General features: G+C 41.3%; 3 protein-coding genes across 3 annotated transcripts in view; 1 reads left to right on the top strand and 2 right to left on the bottom strand.

The window, feature by feature from the left end:
* Positions 1-23,962, bottom strand: part of LOC129328232 (dnaJ homolog subfamily B member 1-like) — a 67,674-nt gene that overhangs the window by 35,425 nt on the left and 8,287 nt on the right. The window lies entirely within an intron of this gene.
* The window catches only part of LOC129328233 (PDZ domain-containing protein GIPC1), a 116,297-nt gene that overhangs the window by 84,250 nt on the left and 8,085 nt on the right, over positions 1-23,962 (bottom strand). The window lies entirely within an intron of this gene.
* Positions 10,884-23,962, top strand: part of LOC129328231 (very-long-chain enoyl-CoA reductase) — a 48,418-nt gene continuing 35,339 nt past the window's right edge. Inside the window, exon 1 of the mRNA XM_054977153.1 lies at positions 10,884-10,970. Within this exon, the coding sequence (XP_054833128.1) occupies positions 10,956-10,970 (15 nt within the window). The 5' untranslated portion in view covers positions 10,884-10,955. The remainder of the gene's footprint in view (positions 10,971-23,962) is intronic.

The following is a 23,962-nucleotide window of genomic DNA, read 5'->3' as shown; positions in this document are numbered from 1 at the left end:
TTTTGAGGGTCTGCATGTTGAGATGGAAAAAAATTTGTTGCTGGATTTCTTGAAGGTTCATGCTGAGCACAAAGGATTTAGCCTCACATTTGCTTGTACAAGTGTTAACCAGCATACATCTCTTTGGATTGCAGCTGTTCTGTGTTCCAAGAAGAATTTTTATTCTTTATCTCATGAACATGTTACACAAAAAAATAACTCTTTGGGCTTTGCTCAGCGTGGAGACTGTTCAAGCATGTCAAATAAGGCTGGAATGCTGAAGCAATGTGTCTGCCTGAAGGTAGGGTATTGGCTCTGAGTCAAGAAGCCAAATATCTTTTCATGTTGCTAACGAAGGGCTGAATTACAATTGCAAGTAAGAAACATGCTATGTCAAAGGGAGAATTATCTTGTATGTTTTTGGTTCCTTGCTAATCTGTTCATCTGTCCCCCCACCCCATCTGCCTGCCAAGAAAGTGAGAGCCTGATATCACTAGCGGGGAGAGAAATCTTTTGGGAGAGGTAGTATAAAAGACTCAGTCCATCCTACATGACAAAGGGAATACTAAGTTATTTTACAGAGCAATCCTGTGCAGAATTACTCTAGTCTAAGCTAATTGAAACCAAAGGGCTTAGACTGGAGTAACTCTGTGTAAGATCACACTGTTAATGACTGGAGGTCTTCCTATTGGCCTTGTTAGGAAACTGGCTGTTCAAGCAGCCCGTCATGGCATGAAAGAGATGACACCACCTTGGCTACAGGAAATGGTCAGATGTGCATCTGTATGATGTGAGCAAGTTTTGGGTCCAGTAGCACCTTAAAGACCAACTAGGTAGGAGAGGCAGAGAGAAAGTGGATGGACTGCTGGAATTGGGTGAAGAATTTGGGGTCTGTGTGTGCATGTACAGGATCTCTCTCTTATCTGAATAAAGCTTATACTGAATTTGAATCTTTCTCTTTCTGGGGCTCTGATGTGCGGTGGTACATCTGCTGCCCTGTAGGAGTGCTTTGTGCCTCAACATGCATAGTCTGAAGAAGGGAGCTCTGACTCTCAAAACCTTACAGCATGAAAATCTTGTTGGTCTCTAGGTGCCACTGGACTCAAATCCCACTGTTTTACCTGCATATTTGTAAATAAAGCAAATACTACAAACCCCTCAAATCTCCAGCACTCTCTCCTCTTATAGAAAACAACCTGGGTAAGTGCTAGCTCCAGCAACTTTTCACCATTCAGAGAAGTGGGACATGGTTAACTATTCATTTCTTCAAGATGGTTAGTCGTGTTTGTCTGTCTGTAGTAGTAGAAAAGAGTGAGAGTCCAGTAGCACCTATAAGACTAACACAAATGTTGTTAGTCTTATAGGTGCTACTGGACTCTTGCCCTTTTCTATTATTCATTTCTTGTGTTTCAAACATAGTTTTGCTTTTGAGTTTGGAGATTTAAAATTCCACACATTGAATCTGCTTTCTCTCTTTTCTTTTAGGAATCTGCAGGATTCAGATTTGAATCGTAATATTCTGTCCGGGCTGGATTTTTAATTCTAATTCAGAGGCAGGCAATACTTTTGGATGGAGTACAGAAAAAATACAACTATGAAGATGTTGGAGTGCCAGCAAACAAAAGGGGTGGGTGGAAAAGGTTGTACTTGGCCAGACATGCTAGGAGCAAGCCAGCCCCTGTGGCAGTGCCAAATTCTCAGGCATTTGCCTCTGTTGCCTGGGTGGAGAACCCCCTTTCATGTCAAGCACACTGATTTGGTATGCTGCTGTTTTTCATGCACACTGGGGGTTGCCTACTCCTGTTCTCGAAACTGGGCTGCTAGCTTTGGGCTAAGACCTGTGCATGGATCTAACCTGCATGACCTTGGATGAGTCCTTATGCCTTTTTGTGCACCATCAACATAACTCAGCTTCACATATTCACTAATGACTGTAGGATACCTGGGAAGGATTATTACAAGTGGAACACTGCAATGCTGAAAACCTATTAGCTGCATTGAGTCAGCTGGGTGTGGTGCTGGGAATGACACAGGGAAAACATAAGCATTTTCCAGCTCACTAGGTTAGTAGATTAATTTAAAAACAAAAACTGGTTACATGTTTAATTTGCAGTGTAGTGCACACTTTCAACCGACACTAATCCCTGCCACAAATGTCATAGGGATCTATTCATAAGGTAAATTAATCTAATCATTTCTTCTAAACTATGCACAAAATTCAACTAACTAACCCTGGACAGACAGTGCTTCTGGTGAACAGCAGATGGAGCATTTCTTCAGTAGTCACAATGATTATTTAATTCTGTGACCTTGCAGAATTGAGGACACCAGTAATGGACTGGGGATGTATGAACCCAAAATAAAAAGGAAAAATTGTTACTATGTTTTCCTCCTTAAGTTATTTGGGGGAAAGGGGGGATAAGTTGATGGTTAGAAAGAAATACTTACTACTTTGATCTCAAGCCCAAACACTTTTTGTGACAAAGATCTTCCCAGTCTTTTAAGAATGCTAGCTGCATGTTACCATCAAGTTGAATACAGAAGTGTAATACAGAAGTGATTGATGGGTAATGCCAGTGCGGTATAATTGTTAGTTGGCCAGACTAGGACTGGAGAGATCCAGCTTCAGATCCCTACTAGCCATAAACCTCATGGGAAGACTTTGGGCCAGTCATACTCTCTCTCAGTCTAGCCTTCCTTACAGGATTGTTGTGACAAGAAAATGAAGAAAAGGAGAATCATGCATACTGCACTCCTTGAAGGAAGAGTGGGATAAAAATGCAACAGATAGATAATATGGGTTTGAACCAGACTAAAATGTCTATCAGTGGAATTGAGCTCCCATCCCTTACTTCAGCCCACTGATGTCTGCAAATCATTGGTCTTGGGGGACAGGAGACCCAGAAGAATGTCATGAGGAGGGTCTACAGCAGAAAAGGGGAACAAGTGGAAATTGCGCATTTAAACTCTACATAAAGCCACCTTAAATCCCCTTAAAGTATGATGTGCTAACAGATTTTGATGTGGGTATGTCATAAAGAGACTAGGGTAATGAATCACTGATATACTTTTATCATTATATACTTTTATAATTTATACTTATCATTTTGAAGGTATGGAAGTGGCTTGGATTATTAATAAATTTCAAGACCCAATGCAAGAACTATATTCATCTTACACAGTAATATTTTTGAGTAGAATCCTAGACTGGGTAGTAAAACTGTTGACAGGGGCCATTAATTGAACACATAAAGCTGTCTTATACTCAATCAATGTTGGTATTGTCTACACAGACTGGCTGCAGTTCTCTGGGGTCTCAGCGAGAGGATGGGCCTATGATACACAAACTGAAAATAGCCTTTTAAAAAATTATTCCAGATGATGGAAAGCAGCATTTTAGCCATACAAAGAACAAAGGGAAATTCTAAACAATGCAATGGATACAGTTTTAAAGATATTCACTTTAATTTCTCCAAGTGTTCTAGATTCCATGGGTAATACCCATGCATAGCTAACTGCTGAGTAGTCACAAATCATTCAAGGATTAATAGAATAAAAGATTATATAACTTCCGCTGTGCTTTCCAAATGGTCAGCATGTTCAGGCAAAACAGGCACCACTGGAATGTTGTACAGTCAGGAGTCTTAAAATCGGCAATAGGGAAAAACTCCTAAAACAAAGGAAATAACCTCAATTCTAACCAGGTGGGTGATGTTTCTACATCATTCCGGAGCACCTAAAGGTGAGAGGGGAAGAAAAAACATGCAGACATATTTTAAAAATCAACTGATTTACCAAGAGTAGCATCTTGCCCCTTTATGAGACTTGTGGTATGTAGCACCTATAATGGCACCCCACAATAAGGCTCTGAAAAGGCCTGTGTAATGTTGCCTGCTTCAGTATTCCCAGGAGATTTTTACTGCTTCCAAAGGCTCTCAGCTTAGATTTCCCAGTCTGACTTGTAGTAGCACAGGAAGGCTTTGTTACATAGGTAGAATGACAGAACAGTCAGCATGTGGGGCTGGCTGCGATATAAAAGGGAATCCTTTATACTAAATGAAATAGTTATTTTATTTAAACAAAAACAGAGTTCATTTATAAGTGCACAGGTGTAATGGTTTCAGAGTAATTTGTTAGTGTATTGGATTCAAAGTAGTCCATAAACATAATGATTTCAAGATAGGTATAGATCTTCAAATGTTTTTAAACTCAATCACAAAGACTTATTTTACCCGTTGCCATTTAGGCTGTGGCGGAATGGGCGCTGGCTCTCAGTCCAGGCAACTGAGCCACCGTCAATGGCCTGCTAGCCCCGCTATCCGCCTCCCACCGTCCCTGGTGGCCATGGCTCACCCTCTTCATCGCTGCCACCACTCACTGATTTGTACACCACCTGACTGAGAAGCAGTGAGACCCCTCTGGCTGAATTTCCCTACTGGGAAGTGAATTCCCCAATCTTTGGGTGGACCCTGGAGAATTGGCAACCCACCAAGGTCTGGCCTGATCAGGTTCTCTTGGGCTCCCTCCCTTCCTGTAGCGTGCCAAGTGGGGGAGCTTATGTAGTCAGAGCACCACAAGGTTCTTTATATTCAAAAAAGGATAATTTATTAACTATATACAGAGCACTATATACAAAGCAGGTAAAGGCACAACACATAGGGGTAGACCCCACTGTTCAGGACTCAAGGCAGAAAATCAAACTAAAGAGAACCGCTGTCTGCTTTCCCTACCACACTGTTCCCTACTCTACCTTAAGGGGCTGGTGGTCTGAGGGAAAGTTCACCTTTTATTTCCTTTCTGCTGCCTCCCAGGCTCTCCACATTTAGGGCCTAGGCACCTGGGTTTCACCCAGCAGCAAGAGCCTCTCCTTCTTCAACCAAGAAGAAGCCTAACTGCCTTTCTTCCCTCAGGATCGGCTGAGCCTATCTATTCTGGCTCCACCCCTTATTTTTCCCGCACTTTCTTGGCCCGGGGCAGCTGGGAGTTGTAGTCCAGGAATAAGGGCGCCCCACACCAAGACTCCTGCAGGCCTCTCCCTGGCCCCACAGCCCATCAACCCTCAGGGGGAACATTTCCTCCCCTTTCTTTAAAGGCAGATTAACAGCAACTGGCACTCATTTCACCCCCCCCGGTAACCATTTCGTTACATAGGCAAATAATATCTACAAAGAAAAGAACACTCAAATTTCCCTTAGATTACAGCACTTCACTCCTTTTTCCCACAACAGCTTCAATCAGCATTTGAACAATGCACTGGACATTTCCCCCCTCAGAACAGCTCTGACTAAACTGCAGTTCACTCTGCCCACTAGGTTACAGCTAATATCTAATCATTCATTACACATCTCACCCCCCCACCCAGCCCAATCCTCCTTGCTTTAGAGGTTTGCATTTTTAACCACTGCAAAAAAATTCAAATCTCCATATTAATTAGCTGGAATAAAACACACACAAATATTTACAAGGCAAAACATTACACTAAGGCTTGTATTTGCAAAGGCTGTTTGGCAAAGTGTTTGAAGAAAACTGAAGTATAGATGTACACAGGGAGCCATATCAATATGATGAAGATTGTTGTGGCACCATAAAAACTAACAGATTTAATTTATTACAACAACTTATCACCAGCGCAACACATTCACGGGTAATCCTGCGTCTACTGAAGTCAATAGCAAACATTTGTGCTTATTTTAATAGAATAAGACTATCATAGCCTTTCAGTGCAATCCCATTAACTTCAGTGGGCTTAGACTGGAGTAACTCTTATTAGGATTGCACTGTTAGTCTACTTCATGCATTTGATGAAGTTATAAGAGTTGCTTCTGCACAGATGTTTTTATTTGGTCTAAACACCAACTGATTTTTTTAAAGAGCATCCATTTGCCATTTCCCCCTGATCATCTACTTTCCCAAATCTGTTTTGGTATGATTTTTTGAAAAGGACTGCAGTCAAAGCATCTTTGTATGCTGTGTGGACAGGAAAATGCACATTTTTGAAGGTCCTTCCTACACCAGCACCATTTACCTTGCCCCAACATCTCCCCCCCCCATAGTCATTTCTATCTCTCTACAGTTTAGAATTGGTTATTGACATATTGCTGTAGCGATATGCTGATTATTGATTCATAAATCCAGAGAAGGCCCTCCAGTGATGTGGGGTGGATGGCAGCCCTGGTTTGGGGGTGGAGGCAAGGGCACTGCGGGGAAAAACAAAGGTGTTCTGTTGCCATTGCAAATGCATCAGCATTCACAAGGGTAACGGAAGGAATAAGAAAAATCACCACTGTGTGGATGCAACCACTGTTACATAAAATAAAAGCACTAACAATAGACCATTTAATTTTTAAAAAGCTACAGAACTTTGCTCCTTCTGTGACAGAGATTAAGGCTACAATCCTACTATCATAGTGCAGTCAGAGGACAAACATACACACGTCCAGAGTTGCTTTGAAGTTTTTACTGCAACTACTCACCAAAAAGGCAAGCTGCTTTTCTATTTAAAACCAGCTTGCCTATTTAGCTGGATGCTTGGGGACAGTAACAACAAAAAGTTCTAAATGCCTCCAGTTGTATTCATGCTTCTTTGCCCTCTACTGGCTGTTTAGGGTTACTACCTAACACAGGCCTCTTCTGCATGGTGAACGTTACATTGGGGCTTTCTACATATTTGGCTCATGAGGATCGGATCTGCTTTATTTATGGTGCCATATTGCTTCCGTTCTTTAATTCTGCACATTGAGGGAGTTGTACTGAAGTGGTGTCTGTTTCTTATTTCTGCACTAAAAAAATGCCCCAATTCTGCTGTGGGCTTTCTAGTGGAAGACGACCCATCAACAGTTTTGTCAGTGGGTTTTTAAAATGTTTTTGATCATGTGTAGCAATGTTGTAATGTTTAGATGTTATAAGGGGCTGAGGTGTTCTGGAGGGAAACTGTTTTGAAATATTAAGTGAAATTTCAGGGCTTTCTGCAGAGTTTTTATGTTAGCCATTGCAGCGTTCCCCCCTCAACATTGCAAATGCTTAAAAAAAATTTTTTGTTGTTGAAACAACGATGCTGCAGCATTGATGTTTAATTTTTTTAAAAAGAAAAAACAAAGGTCTTTCCAAGCAGTGCTTTTTCACCTAAGAAGATGATTTAGTGCCAAGGTAAACTGCTGAGGTTAAATGCCAGGGCTTACACAGAACACAAAGCAAACTACAAAGACCTTTTTTAAAAAAGGATGGTGGCTGAGAGTGGTGGGGGAAGAAAGGAGAGGAAAGGGTGTTCACATTATTGTTCAATGAATCAGGATGCAGGAGAGCTGAAAGGCAGGGCCAGGGCTTACATCAAAGAAAATATTCTGCACTGAAAAAAAGCTGTCTTAAAGTTGAGGAAAAAAGGTATGCGCGCAGGCAGAAAAGCTGCAGAAAAGCCGGATCAATTCTGTGGCAGATGCAGTCTTTTTCCGTGTAGAATGCAAAAAAAGTCTGGGGAGCAGTTTGGAGATGGGGTACTTTGACTGTGTGTGTGCAGAACTTGGAGAATACATTCAAGTTACATGAGGCCAGAACCAGCAAAAAAGCCCTCAGTGTAAAAGATATTACACTGTTTTTGGATTTTAATTTAGACCAAAATGACTACCTGCAGCGTCTTTATACTATGAGCGATCTGAGTTATTAATTTGAAGGCCCTTTGAAATGGAAAGTGTTCCTGAAACTGGAGATGTACTTTGGCATTTTAAGTTATTTCTTCCCATTATGCATTCACTTATTGTCAGTTTTCAAGAAGTTGCTATTAATAGAAGTTGTGCTTGAAATAGCCTTGCCATCCTCCCAGTACATACAAAGAACATTTGCCAAGGAAAGAGGATTAAGCAAAGGAGCTAACATTAATGACAGGCTCTTCCTTCACTGACTACACAGGCCTTTGATCTATACGTTTCCTTATCTCTTCTCTGACTCTCTATTCTGCTATATTATGGTTTAATTTTGTTTAGACTGCTTTATCAGAATAATATTTGGCTTTCTTCTCAATTAACCTTTCTTGCTATTGTCTTCCATGTTACTATATATGCTAGGTAATAGTAAATACACCTTTTATTCTGCAAACACTGACACATTTCTGGTTGCCACTTGAAACTCCCCCAATCTGAGGCCTGTTTAAGAAGAACTCTAACATGCCTGCAATCCATCCACATGGTTTTCAGCCTATCCTGTGCTGTTAGGAACTACAACTGGGGGATGAGTTTTATTCATTACTTGTAAAGATGTCTTCCTGTGGCTTTTAAACAGTGCACAGTGACTGACAGAGGTGGTTTGCCATTGCCTGCCTCTGCGTAACAACCTGAACTTCCTTGGTGGCCTCCCATTCAAGTACTAATCAGGGCTGACCCTGCTTAGCTTCCAAGATCCTAACAAGATTGCGCTAGCTGGCAATAACAAGTTAAGATATTAATACAAGGAAACAAACCCTGCATCTATTTGTAATCGAGGGAACACATTTCTTTCAAGTAATCACTTCCTTGCCCTGGGTTTATCTAGGTTAAAAATTAGCTCATAAGTGATACACAAAATGCTACTGGATCATTCTTTACTTTCAGTGCAATCCTAAGCAAAGTTACTCCAGTCTGAGCCTATTGATTTCAATGGTCTTAGACTGGGGTAACTCTGCTTAGAATTGCAATGTTTCAGCGTACATGACTCGCTAGTAAAGCCTGGCACATTTCTGAGCCTGTTCCTGCTTGCATGAAGGCCCATATTTTTATTTTATAGGTGTTTCTGTAGCAATTTCCAGCCGCAAGGGGGAGTGCAGCTCATCATATGATATAATACTGTGTCAGACAATGGCAGGAAGGGTGGAAACATTTATTCTGGGAATTCCACGAGAGAATCTTTTGGTATGGTGTTTTCCTTTAAAAAATCTGTCAATGCTTCAGCCCTTACCAGATCATTCAGTCCCAGGATGTCTCATCTTGATCTAGGCCCTTCTCACTGCTAAGAGAAGTAGTATCTTTTCCTTTGTGAAGCAAAAAGGAGAAGGGGCGATTTGTACCGGAAAAAATGCCAAAGGGAAAAAAGCTTAGAAGCCGCGACAGGCTTCTAATTTTGATTGCAGCCTCTGCTGTTTACACCCCCCCCAAACAAACAGATGTTGGGGACAAACTACTCATTAATATCATGCAGGTTTGCCAGATCTCCCACTATGACAGGAGATCTCCTGCTGGCAACGCTCTCTTTACACTGCTGCTCCTTTGAGCAGTGGGGTAATTTAAAAAAAAAATCACTGGTGGAGCATGCAGTGTGACATTACTTCCAAAGAAAACCTGGAAGTTGCATTATGCCACTCTAGGAATTGCTGGAAACTCTATGGTTTTACCACAGAGTTTCCAGCAATTCCTATATTGCCATGATATCACTTCCAGTAGGAAAGTGATCTAAACCTTTATGTTGTGAAGACATGTCTTCCGCTTATAGAAGGGGATAGAGGCTTGCTTTGTTAAAACAATGAAAGCTGAGAATTCACAGAACCTGTCACAAGTTGTTATAACAATATAATGATACTCAATTGCTGATTAAAAGCAAAACAAAACAAATCCTAGTGGCAGGGGCGGGGGAGGAAATGGCCACTGTGGAGATAGAAAATGGCTGCCATGTAGGCATGAAAATCCAAACTTTCTCACCACAATCTCACTTTCTCACTCATCCAGGCTTTCTTATGCTCTTTCCCAAATTTGCAGCAAAACAGGTTTGAGAAAGAATGGAGAACAGGTAGGGAAATCCCAGATCATGAATGCATCTAGATGTTCTAGGGAATCAGGAAAAAAACTGTTTCCCAACAGCACTGAATCACAGGCAGATAACCTGTGTAGAAATAGGCCTTCCAATCTCCAACTCAGTCTTCTGCTGCTCCATAGGATGGTGAAGGAAGCATGGATGGACTGACCCTCCTGTTTCCCTTCTCCAATGGCAGGGCCCTGAGTCATGAGTGGGGTTACCAACCTCAAGGTGAAACCTGGCATTTCCCCAGAATTAAATGATGTACAGAATTTAGTTCCCCTGGAGGAAAGGGCAGCTTTGAAGGGCAGAATCCATTGTATCATATTCCACTGAGTGCCCCCTGCCCCCAAACCCTAGCTTGATAGAGCCTAGGCACAAATTGCAGAAATTACAACATGAGATTGCTGAATTTATTTGCATATTTGGATTTGGGTTGATTGGGTTTTTCTGGCACAACAGATGCTAATTTTCTGCACTTTGCACCCCTGCTATATCAAGCTAAGTACAAAACGTATTATAGCTAGCTTTCTAACATTCCAATTTAAATACCCCTTCCACCCTTTGCATGGATTATAAGGGCCCCTTCCTTTTCCCACTCCTCCTATCTGAAGAAACGAGCTCTGACTCTTGGAAGCTCATACTCTGGAAATTTAAGGTGCTACTGGACCCGAAGCTTGCTCTTCTACTACCGACCAGCACGGCTACCCACCTGAAACAACTCTCAAATTAGTAATCCGGGTTGCATTCTGGCCGTTTGAATTTCGAACAGCTCGATTTTATGCATGTTTTATTCTGAAATTAGTTCTATTAAGTTCAATAGGGCTTGCTCCTGAGGAAGCGCGCATAGGACTGACCCCTAGAGCTTTTTCTTCTTGTTGTTCCACTCTTTGGAAATAAAAGCTCCCCGCCTGTCAACAAAAACTCTCTTACATTTGTCCTGAGCGTCGTGATTGGTATATCAGTCTGCAACTCATCGCCACTTTGCCTGTTGATTGGATTACAGTCTATCACGCGCTATGGGTTTCTATAGGGACGTTTGGGGCGGGTACGTAGACCAGTGGGCACATCCTATTCTTCTGATTGGTTGGGTAACTAGCAACGAATTCCTGTGATTGGTCGTATTGTTTCTCGTGCCGCGCCCCCTCCAATGAGGTTAGGGTGTCACGTGAGGGGAAAGGGTGCCAGGCGGTAGCGACGGCAGCTGACGGGTGTGTGCAGCGATGAAGTACTATGAGGTGAGTGGGACCAATGGAGGCTTGGAACGGTGATCTCGAGAGCGTTCCTTAGGTGTTCTTTTGCTACCCTAGGAGACACCTGTCTCGTTTCACTCCGACTTGGAAGAGAGGTGGACGGTATTACGCACGCGTGGGATTGTGGGAAACGCATGCGTGAGGGCTCGCGAGTAGAGGCGCGAGATACGCGTGCGCAAGGAGGGAATGAGTGAGGTGTGAGTAGGCGCTGGTCGTTGGGAGAGCCGTCGTTTGATTCGGGGTAGTCTTTTTTGTGTAGACTTTGTTCTGTATCTGTTAAAGTGATGCTGTTTTCATTTCCCCAGTTTGTTTTTACGTCTTTTGCTAGCCTTCCTTAGGCTGACAGAAACTTCTCTGGAACTTAATGGCTTGCACGTAACACCGATATAAGTTGGCTCAATAAAATATATAGTTTTGCTTAACTTTATGTCTTGTCATTTGGTGTTCCTTGTGTGTTGTGCTCTTTCTCATACTGACTGTAGCATTACTTTTTCTGCTATTCAGAGAGAACTGTTATATTTAATAGTTGGCCCTTAAGTCGATAACAAAAGTTAGACAAGGGGGTCTATCTACAGGCAAAGTAGGAATTTCTTTTTATGGGATGCTCTGGGTTGACCTAGTTTTACAGGAAGTGTAACTTTGTAAATTAAGCCCCCCTTCCAAATGTGAGGCGTTAAAGACTGAAAATACTTCAGAAAGAATGAAACGTTGAGAACTAATGAATGTCAGTTAAAGGGGGAAAATAGGGAGGGGGATAAATCAATTGTCCAGTCTTTTGAATACTTAGAGAATCTGAGTGAAGGTGTGTGTGAGTGGGAGTACAGATTGTCCTACTTCCTGTGATTGTTTGTGGACCCTTAACTTGTAACTTGCTATTTTGCTTTCTTCTTTGAGTGTATTAAATGGGCAATTAATATTAACCAGCAGATATCTGAAGAAGGAAACTTTGACTCTTGAAAGTTTATACTCTGAAAATCTTGTTGGTCTCTAAGGAGGCACTGGACTCAAATCTTGCTGTTCTACTGCAGACCAACAAGGCTACCTACCTGAAACTATTAACAAGTACGATTTCAAGTTATTAAGTAAAAGTGTGTTTTGATAATTGTATTGCCATATGGTTTCTTGAAAAATTATCTCTGCATATATTCTGTTGTCACTTTTTCTATACATAGAAAAAAAGTTGGTCAAATTGCTTAGCCTTTCCAAAAGGAGGCCTAATGAGAGGTAGCTGAAGGAATCTAAAAAGCAATAGCTGTAAAGATTAATTCTATATCTTGAATGTAAAGCATATCCTTTTTTTGATGTAGTGGCTGTGTAAGATTTTATATTTATAGTGACTGTAAGATTTTATTTCTTCTTTCAAATGGAGATGTTCCATCCCTTTTTGTTATAACTTATTATTGCTTAATGTTGCTTTCCCTTTTCCATGGCACACAAGCTCCTTTTGATTGCCCAAAAGATATCAGCTTGATCTGATGTTATCATTCTCATTGTGTAAGTCTGACACAGTGTGTGAAATCTGCCCTTCCTACATCTCCCTTAAAGTAATAGAAAGTTTTGTGAAATTTGTTCACCTTCACATCATCTTACCTAAATAGGCCTGGTAGATTGATGTAGGAAAGGAATGCTGTATGGTAGTTAGCAGGCACTGAATATGAGAGTGGATCAGGTGGCTGGGTTTCCTAAGCAGTTATGTGAACATGGGTGGATCTTCCCATGTGGAACTCCAAGAGCCTGTGGTTAGAAAGACTATAAGGTGTCTCAATTCCTCTAACTCCTGGAGGACTTTTTAAAAGAGCCCTTTAGGTGGAACCTCCTATAAACAAACAAGCCTGGCTACTGCATATTGCCGCTATATGATTTCTATACCTAAGATGGTTAGACGAATGGAGAGTGGAATGTGCATGGTGTAACTGTGGATTGTCATAATCAAGCAGTCAGTCTAATTAAGACTGCTGAAGAAGTTGGCTAACATTGCTGAAAGATTTCTATGTTCTGTGCTAAAAGTGGAAAGTGCATTCATATATGTTGTGCCAGGAGGACTTTTTGCTCTTATGCATGCTTTAGTCAAGAGGTTGCGAGAAAAGTAGGAACCCTACCTATTCAGAGAGATGGAACTGTTGAGGCACCTGGAATAATGATTTTGTAATTAAAGTGTAGCCTTTTATTGCTGGATGCAGGAGCTTGATATTTCTTCTGTAGTGTTGATTGCTGTCACGTTTTGGAGAATGGCTGTTGAGCTAGATGAACTGTAGGCCTGATCTAGTCTGAAAGTACCTATATTTGTAGATCATCTATATTTCAGGCACAGTATATGGTACAAGTTGTTATGACATCTCCTTCAATGTGCCTGTATGAAACTACATGATGGTGTAACTTAAAGCAGCAGAAAAATGTGTAAAAAGCTAACATGATTACTTTTATGATGACCAGCTTCGTGTTCTCCCTCGTGAGACCATATTACCTCTTAGATATTAATCCCCTCTAGTATGTTATGTTGGAAACCTTTTTACTGATAATAGTTTTACTGCTAAAAATCTTATTGTTGGACTCTTACTGTTGTTTTAAACTAATTAATGGTTCTTTTATTATCTGTTTTAGGCAAGGTTTTTGGAAAGGAATGATAGGAATATTCTAAATAAATAAATACTACAGACAAAGAGAGGTACTGCTCAGGTTCCACTAAAGCCCAAACATCTATATCTTTGTTGTTTGAGAGCATGAAACACTGACCTTCCTCCATGGACTTGAAATGCCCACTTGGGGTGGAAAGAAAAAACAGCGCCCTATTGGAAAATCTTGTCTGCTGTTTGTGAATAGTGCCCTAGGTGAACAGGAATGTTTCTAGTTGTGGTGGTACTATAGTCTAAAATAATGATTTTCACAGTGTGTTTGGGTAAACATAGGTTCTTAGAGGACCTGTCAGTTTATATATAATAGTGGACAAGGTTTCCTGAGATACAGCTTGTGTGTCACCTTTATCAAACTTCATATCAAGCATGCAACCACAGAAGAGTGTTGAGTATGTTGGTGAGTCTTAAAAGAACAAACTTGGCCCAGAAGAACGGTATGCATGCCTAGAACATGGTCTGGAGTTCTCTGAGACTTGATGGGCTCCCCCAGCAGTTAAGTCAATGTGGGAAAGAATCTGTGAAAATAGGAGTATGAATCTGTTAAGTGTGATCCCACACTCTCAGTTCCTGTCCGAGAAGCAGTTCCATTAGTCCAACTTTAGTAGTTCTGAAATCATAAAGTGTTATATAACACGGAGAATTATTAACCTTTTTTCTTCAGTTGCCTGAAAGTACCAAGAATTCTGAAATGAAGTTTGAGGCAAGCATGCAAATAATCTTCTGCAGCCTGGAGAATGATCTGTACTGCTAAGTCTGTCTCTTCAGCTATAAGGTCAGAGCAGCTTTTGCACCTGTCCTGTAAATGGATATATGCCTAGCAGTGCAACACTACTAAGATTGGCTATATACACTGCCCACTTTGCCAGCTTAGCATTTTCTCAAGTATTTTGTGTAGCAAATGCTCTCATCCGAATTTTAAGCAAGTCTCTATTTAACATGTCGCTCTGGCATCTTTATTTGGAATAAATATCTTGAATGGAGCAGGCATCCCCAGAATTAATTCCGAATTGCTTTTTCCAGTTCAACAGATGAAAGGCCTCAGCCCAGTTGTCCCTGGTTATCAACAAGAGCAGATCTAGTTACAGCGCAGATAAGTTCAGCTTTTGTACTCATCCTTATATTCCTGGAGGTAAATTAAAGCTTTTCTGATTTTAGCCTGTTTTACCAGTATAGAAGCGTAGCCTGTGGGTGTTTTAGTCAAAATGTATGGTGTTCTCCTTTTACAACAGTTATTTATGTTATCTGCAGAAATGCTGGATAGGAAGGAACAAAGATCTGTTTCAGGCTGATATATATGTAGAAATCTCTACAGTTCTTTCCCATCCTGATGTGCTTGTTTATGCCTGGCACTTAAGACCCTTTTTTTAAAAGGGTCTTAAGTGCCAGGCATAAACACTGCTCTAAAAAACACTTTTTTTTTGCACTGCTCTAAAGCCCATTTTAACTATGATTGTCTACCTCTCAATTTTGTTTAATGTCAATATAGTGATGGAAAATGCTGTCAAGGTCACAACCAACTTCAGGCCACCCCATGGGGTTTTCAAGGGAAAAGATGAACAGAGGTGTTTGCCATTGGCTGCCTCTATGTAGCGACCCTAGACTTCCTTGGTGGTCTCCCATCTAAGTGCTAACCAGGGCAGACCCTGCTTAGCTTCTGATGAGACTGGGCTAGCCTGGACCACCCAAGTCAGGGCAAAAATGTTTATGTAGTAAAATCTTCAGTTTTAATCAAAGGAAAGGAAATACATATACATCTAAGTTGTAGTCTAGAACAGTGTTTTCCAGCCAGGGTTCTGCTGAACCTTAGGGTTCCATAAGAAATTGTTGATTAAAGTTTTTGAAATACTGCAAAAATTCCAAATATCCCTCAAAATATTGCAGTTATTAAGGCTTCACTTTTTTCTTATGATGTAAGCTGATAAGCAAGCTAAGCATATGCACACACACGCAGCAACGCTTTACAAACAAATTTTCTTGACAGTAATTTAGCCATAATTGAATTGCGATCCTTGCTGTCAACTTTTTCTGGTCTGTAAACCTTTTCATAGATAATGGTTACTTGGGATTTGAAAAGTTAATTTGGGGGTTTGTCTTTGGGGAAAAAGGGTTTGGAGACTCTGGTCTAGAGAGCAAAGAAAATCTTATGTACAAGTTAGTTCTCAGTGTGCTGTCACATAGTACTATGATCAAGCAGCATAACCCGAGATTTCTATTTTATTTAATGTATAGTCCATTCTCGCAAGCAGGCTCAGAGTGGATTAACAGCATATAAATACATGTAATAACACAGATATAAAACACTGGTAGCAATCATATAAATACAACAATAAAACATACTAAGACAGCCGACATTGCATCCTACGTCTCACATTCTCAGGATCTGTGGGGCAGGGTGGCTGAGATTTAATAAATACAGGGTTGAGATCTGTTGTTTGATTTGCCTCCTCAACCCCGATAAGCTTGGCAGAGCATCTCCATCTTACATGCCCAGCGAAATGATAGCAAGTCTTGTTGAGACTGATCCTCCATAGACTGAGAGCTCCACCAGGTAGGTGCTGGGACCGAAAAGCCCCGGCCCTGGTTGAAGCAAGACAAACCTCCTTGGAGCTAGGGATCACCAGTAGCTGTTTGCCTGCTGATCGGAGCAACCTCCTGGGAATATAGGGTGAGAGATAGTCCCACAGGTATGTTCGTCTCAGTCCACTAATGTCATTGAAGGTCAAAACCAAAACCTTGAACCTGTCCCGGAACTGCACTGGGAGTCAGTGCAGTTGGTGCAGAACAGGTGTATATGTGACCAGAACGGAGTTCTGGTCAAAACACATGCTGCTGCATTCTGGACCAGTTGTAACTTCCAGAGCATGCACAAGGGCAGCCCAGCGTGTAGAGTGAGTTACAGTAATTCAGCCTGGAGGTGACCGTTGCATGGATCACTGCCGCTAGGTCACTGGTCGACAGGCAGGGGGCAAGCTGCCTGGCCTGGCGAAGATAAAAGAACACAGATCTGGCAACTGCTGTAACCCGAGTCTCCATTGACAAGGAGCACTCAGGATTACACCCAGTCTGCTCACTGTCAGTGCCGGCTCCAGAAGTGCCCCATTAAGGATTGGGAGCTGGATCCCCAAACCTGATAATCTGCAATCCAGGCGCAGGACCTCCATCTTCACTGGGTTTAACTTCAGTCGACTCTGTTTTAACCACCCAGTCATGGCCTCCAGAGTCCTGGACAGATTATCTAGGGTGGAGTCTGGCTGCCGTCCATCAGCAGATAAAGTTGGGTGTCATCAGCATACTGATGACAACCCAACCCAAAACTCTGCACCAGCTGGGTGAGGGGGCACATATAGATGTTGAATAACATCAGAGAGAATATTGCCCCCTGTGGGATACCACAGACCAAGGGGTGATGTGCCGGCAACTGCTCCCCAAGTGCCACTCTCTGTCCCCGACCATGGACAAAAGAGATCAGCCACTGAAAGGCTGTCTCACATATCCCCACATCAGCGAGGCGATGAGCCAATAGGTTATAATTGGCCATGTTGAACGCTGCTGTAAGATCCAGCAATACCAGCAGTGCCAATCCACCTCAATCCAGATATCTGCGGAGATCATCTGTGAGGGTGACCAGTGCCGTTTCCATCCCATGGCCAGGGTGGAAACTGGACTGGAATGGATCCAGGAAAGAGGAATCCTTCAGGAATACTTGTACTTGATCCACCACTGTCCACCCAATCACCTTACCCAGAAATGGGAGGTTTGAAACTGGGCAGTAATTGACCCGGTCAGTAGGGTCCAAAGATGGTTTCTTCAAGAGAGGCTACACCACTGCTTCCTTTCATGCTCTAGGAAAAACCCTGGAGCTTAAGGAGAGATTAACAATGGCCTCCAGTGGAGCTCGAAGCCTGTCAACACTGACCTTCACCAGCCATGACGGGCTAGGGTCCAAGGGGCAGGTGGTGGGCCTCACTACTTGTAGGATCCTGTCAACCTTGTCCTGGGAGAGTGGACTGAATTGATTTAATACAGAACCAGAAGATGGCCAAGGGGCCTTCAGTTCCATTACTGTATCAGCTGTGGCCAGCAGGTCATGGCACAGAGATCTTACCCACAAAATAGCTCCCCAAAGCCTCACAGTTAATACTTGAATTCACAACTGAGAAAGGGAGGTCAAGGACCAAACTAGATAAAATAATTGTGCTGGGCGTGAGCTTGTAGATGCAATGGAAGCGGCATTGAACTCCTTAGTCGCTTTCACTGCCCCCACATAGGCTTTCATATATGCAGTATAAGATGTTCTTGCTTCTTTGCCTTGACCCCACCTCCACACTTGCTCAAGCCATCTCAGCTCCCAAAAGTTTCACAGCTAATATTCGAATTCACATTTTGGGTTAGGGATGTCACAGACTGAACTACATGAAGTAATTGTGCCGGGTGTGAGCTTGCGGATGCTATGGAAGTGGCATAGAACTCCTCCTTAGTCACTTTCACTGCCACCTCATAGGCTTTCATAAATGTCCTATAAGATTTTCTTGTTTCTTTGTCTTGACCCTGCCTCCACACTTGCTCAAGCCATCTAAGCTCCTGTTTCATCCGTCATAGCTCCTCGGTATCCCAAGCAGCTAAGCAGACACAAGGGCAAAGAGGGCAACAGGGAGAGATTTCGTTGGTGGCTTCAGAAAGATGGGCATGCCAATCTTCCACCAGCACATCTAACAAGCTGCCAGGGGGCTTCGGATCCCTCAGAGCATTCTGGAAACCAATAGGATCCATCAGTCTCCTCTCCTGGGACTTTGTGTAGAGGAGCAGGCCTAATTCTCAAGGACTAGGATCAGCCAGGAATAGTTTTATACCACAAGCCTTAGTGTTTCTATGTGCTTCCCTTTGCTTTGTAATTCTCATGTTTAAGTGAATAGTTGCTGTTCCGTCCTATGGAGGTAAGAGAAGCTATTCTTGGGGATGATGTTGCAGTGCGGGCATCGCCTGTCCTCTAGTCCTGAGTCATCTGGCCCATATTGATGAGAATTCTGTAGGCCTTGGCCTTCCTTCCTTTCTGGTGAACATAAACTGCTTCTCATAGTGGTGGGCCCTCAGTAAAAAGAATATGCATGTGCCCATCTGGTAGGTATTCTGGCTCTGAGAATTTCTCTGTTTAAGATTTGATAATTAGAAATGTCCTGTCTTGCCTTACCTCCAAGGATCTCAGGACAGCTTTACATGGTTCTCTCCTTCATTTTATCTTAACAACTCTGTGAGATAGGTTAGGTTGAGAGAGAGTATCACTAGCCCAAAGTGGAAGGGCTGAAATGAATGCTTCAAACTTCAAGTTATGGAATGCATGCTGTAGCTTTAAGTTTGGCTGACTAGTTTGTGATCTTTGCTGAGTGTGTGCTTCTGTTTTATTTCAGTGTTTCTTTCCACAGAAGGTGCAATTTCTAGGACATGAGGAATGTGTTGATACAGTCTCTTAAGTACTAGGACAACAACAGGTCTAACGTTTAGAAACAACAACAGGTATAAGCATTAAATATTCAATGTTGGCAACTGTGAAGATAAGAAAGTTGCTGCTGTTAAAACAAAAGCTCAGGATCTCTCTTCTGCTAGCTATAACAGCCAGCTTATAAAGAAACTATTCCATTCTTCTTGGTATTCCCAAAACCTTAAGGATGCCTGATCCTGTTCATTAATTTTCAGTAGCTATCCACAATAATTTGGAATGAGGAGAGAGAGTAGTAGTCAGAGGCTGCTTACCGTAGAGTGTGGTCAGAATAATCACATTGATTATATGTCAGTGTTGGATGCCTGAGTCTGATGCCAATTTGCAAAAGTTTCCTTTTGTTGCTCTTTGGTCAGGTGAGTGGTTTGCATCATGAAAGGAAGTGGATACGCTTATGTTGTTTTCTTAGGGTTTGTACTGGGGTTGGGTAGCCACATGGTATAGATTACAGTTTGGATCCTGCTGTTTTATTGCATTGGTAACCATGTACATCTCCTCAAGAGTATGTTGCGTTAGCAGGTGCTGCTTTGTACTGAAGAAATAGGTGGCTGCTGTTGGAACACAGTGATAGGATCCAGTTCTGTTACTTGACTGTGCAATCTTTAATCTCAGTTACCACATTCATTGCTTTTGAGCAATCCTTCTGCGGTGATACATTTTAGAGGGCAAGATTCAAGTACAAGCTCACAAAGTGGATTTAACTCCCATCTTCTTCATGGAAGTATTGTACAGTCCTCAGAAAGCTAACTTGATGCTTCCATTTTTTGAAAGGGAAAACAAGTATCCTCTAGTTTCATCAGTTAGGATACATTTTCAACTTGTGTCACTAAATTATTTTATATCATTGAAAATTTCCAGTTAAGCATTTTGTGTGCCAATCAACTTTTTCTCTTATTCTCTTTAGCTTCAAAAGTATTGTTTCTGCCAGTGTTTCATAATGGTTAGAATGTCTGGAAGACCCAGCCTCAAATTTCCACTTCCACCACGTGATCTTGGACTTGTCACATGCTTTCAGCCTTATCTACATCACAGAGTAGTTGTGATGCCAAAATGCTGGGGAAAACAATGTAAGCATTGTAAACCATTGAAGAGAAAAGCAAGGTATAAATGAAGTAAATAAAGATAAGCTTGGTTAACAGTGCATTCAGCAAAGATACTCTTCTTAACTCATTGATTTCAGTGGGCTTAGAACAGTATCAATCTGTTTAGGAGTGCTCTGTAAATGTTGAATTTTAAATATGTGCTTATTCTTGGACTTAGTGAGAGTTAGTGCTACAGAGATTACAAAGCGCTTGTAAATGGGAATTGCTTTTAGGGATCTGTTTATCTAAGGATTATTTTCAAAAATTAAACAAATAATTGTGCTCTGCTTAGCCCACTGTGTGGTGATTATTACCAAACCAGACTTATTTTCACACCTGTATTATTTCCTCTGTAAGGCTAACAGTGCAATTTTGTATAAGTATATAGTTTTGATTGGGAAAATGGGGTTTGTGTGTTGGGCAGGGAGAACTACTCTTCAATCAAACTTAGTCTTATGTAGCTGCTTGCAAGCACTGAAAACAAAGTCCAATCAATGGTATCACATGATTGATTTTCATATTTGAAGCTAATCTCATTGTTATTGCTCAGCAATCCTCTTGGTAGTGTTTGGTGAATTGTATATCAAGCCTTCAAGAAAGATACCTTCTCTATTTCTTTGGAAGTCTGGCACTTAAACACCCAATTCTGCTGAAATAATAGGTGGTACTATCTATTGCTGTTTATAATTTCTGTATGAGTTAACATGTTATGTTAATATCTTTGTTTTAGCTTGGTTTCAGATTTCTGCAATTCTAATGCTGTTATATTGCTTCCCGGATGACCCATTATGTTGATGGTATTGATTTACGCTGTGTAATCTGCTTGAGTCTCAGTGAGGAAGGTGGACTAGAAATAATGTAAACAAATAATCTCATTTTTTTAAAAAATCTTGTTTCTCTACATTTTATGTTGTTTCACCTGCCACATCTTTACATTTTATAATATTGCTATTGTAACTCTAAAATGTGTTTATATAAATAGCTAAAAGTTGTAAAGAAGGAAAAAAGGTAGATTAAAAAGCAGTTGACTACTGCCTACCTATTTTCAGCTGCTGCTTGCTGTATTTTTGAACCCCATTTCTTAAATTATGCTTTCCTACATAGGGACTAGAAACATGTTGTGACATAAAGCACAGCCTGAATGTCTGGCTGCTCACTTCATATACTGACGGAAAAACTTCTTGTGCTTCACTTCATGCACTATACCCATGTTTTCCTTTAATCACTATGAAGGCAATTGTAATTTATGAAGCAGCACATGGGAAAGTACTATGTGATCTTCAATTCGTAAGAATTAGGGTTGCTAGCCCCTTGCTGGGGGCACTGATTTTCCTGCCTGCCCCCCCCCCCCCACGGTTAATATTCAAGAAATACCGAATACATATGAAAATTCAAGGATTCATGGCTGTAAAATTCCAAGGTGCATATGTGTGATATGATGTATATTGTGGGATATGGAGTTGATTATTTATTGTAAGCACTTGGCACTTTAAGATTTCTGCACTGACTCAAGTTATATTTTTGGCATTCTTGAGGATTTGTATATGATCTATACCTCTGGTTGTGGGGAATTCCTTCAGTTTTTCAGTTGTAGTTTTTCCTGGGGGTGCCTCTTTTTGCTTAATCTTTCTCCCCAGCACTAGCTGGGGTCAGACGGCTAAGGGGAACCTTTTAAAAAGTGGCTTACCCTTTAATAAAAAAAATAATGCTTATTGAATCAGATATTTGGAAGTTCCAGATTTTCTAAATTCTGGCTCTGAAGGGACCCAATTCTCACTCCAGATTTTGGTGCTAGTGCACTTCCCTAATGGAATGATCTTCGTTAATCATTTATTTCCCCAACAATTCTTCTGTAAAATTAGACAACTGTTCCTCAGACTTAGCTTAAATAACAAACCCAGTCCCTTCTTTTCTAACTTATTTTATAATTTGTTAATTCCTTTATCTCCCATCACTTATTACTGTATGTTCCTCAGGTGACAATGCAGAGATCTTTGCACTTGCAGGCATCTGCTGCTGCATGTAAAAATATATGGGGCATTAATTTAACTGTGACCTTATAAAAAGAATAGGACGTGATTTCTTTGACCCTCCTGAACCACACAAAACAAAATAAAAGAACAACTCTTCTCCAGTCAAGTTAGGAATGTGAGGTAAGTAGATGAGCATTCACCTTTCTTAATTCTAGTAGGGAATTATTCTTTTCCAGGCGTACATTCAAGAGGCGCATGATAGGGACGTACATTTTGTTTAATAAAGCAGCTGTTTTAACCAAAATTTTATCATTCAAGCATTAATGAGTTATTCACATACATATTTTCACATATCAGTTCAGTTCTTGATTTTTAAGAACAATTAATGTGTTAACATGCCCCAGTGTCAGTCTTGTGTGCATTACTATATGATGATCAGTGAAGCCAGTACTGGAAAATACATGGTCCATTGACACCGATTAATCTGGAATGCAGGGATAATTCTCTGCTAGTTTTCCAAGGCTCGTAAAACATTTTAGCTATATATAAATGGTAAATGACTCCTTCCTTGTAATTTAATTTTCAGTGTTTTGCATCCCTAGCATATGACTCGGTTGATGGCACTGGGCTGTTATGCAGCTTATACTCAGGAAGTGATAGAAACATGTCTCGAATCTACTGAATCAGAGAGACCCTGTTAAAACATACAGTCCCAGACTGAAACTTCAGATGATTGGGTGGTTAACTACCATCTTCTCTAAGGTGAAAGACATCATGAAATAAGTAGAATGAAAATGTTACTCTAGAGTTTTTGAGCAGTATCTAGCTGCTACTGCTGCATAAGATCTTGGCTCTATCTACCCTGTTTTTATTGTTGCTCAGTCAGAACTGTTTTGTTGAAAATGAATGGTCTCCAGTTCTTGCCTGAAGGAGCTGAGGTTTTCTGTTGCTGTACAACATAAGACAACATGTGCGTCAAGTTGGAGGGACTTGGGATGATGGTAGAGCACATGCAGGTGATGGCAAGACTCTTGAGGGGTGTCATTGAGAGATCCTAATCAATTGTGGGGAAATTGAGACGTGTTGGTGGCTACAGTGTTAATTTGCAGAAGATTATATTTCACTTGAAAGCACATAAGGACCTTTATGCAGTGCCTACTCCAGAGCAAGTCCATTCCACTTCTGGTTTGACATCATAGCTTAGGTTATCTCCTGCAGAGGGGAGCTAGACTTAATTGACCTAGGAACCCACATTTATTAGAGATTATATACTTCTGATGAGACTAGTTTTGGAAGTAACTTGCAATATTTCCTCCCCAGACTTTTTGATGAAGAGCATAGTTTGGATGCTTTAGGTATCCTGCTTAGTTGACTAGAGAGCCCACGTGGTGGTAGAGGTTAGAATGCTGGGTTAGGGTCTGAGAGCTCCAGGTTCAAATTTCCACTCTGCCATGTGAAAGTTTGCTGGGTGACCTTGCGCCCGTCACACTGCAACCCTGTTCTCTCATGGACTCTTACTATTACTGGTATAGATTATTGAAAAGCAGGCCTGAGAATTTCTTCAACCAAATACATGCTTTACTGTTTCAGCTTTGTTCTCACTGTCCTATCCTTGAGAAACAGATTATAAATAAATGGCTGAAGGCCCAGACTAAATCTTACAATATCAGAACAGAGTTTGGAACAGTTATTCTTGGGAATAATAACAGTGTGCTTATATATCGCTCTTCTAGACAGATTAGTGCCCCTTTCAGAGCAGTGAATAATGTTATCATTATCCCCATGATACAGCTGG

Source organism: Eublepharis macularius, chromosome 4, assembly GCF_028583425.1.
Source record: "Eublepharis macularius isolate TG4126 chromosome 4, MPM_Emac_v1.0, whole genome shotgun sequence".
Classification (NCBI taxonomy): domain Eukaryota; kingdom Metazoa; phylum Chordata; class Lepidosauria; order Squamata; family Eublepharidae; genus Eublepharis; species Eublepharis macularius.
The sequence above is the reverse complement of the archived record's forward strand: the minus strand, read 5'-3'. Positions and strand labels throughout refer to the sequence as shown.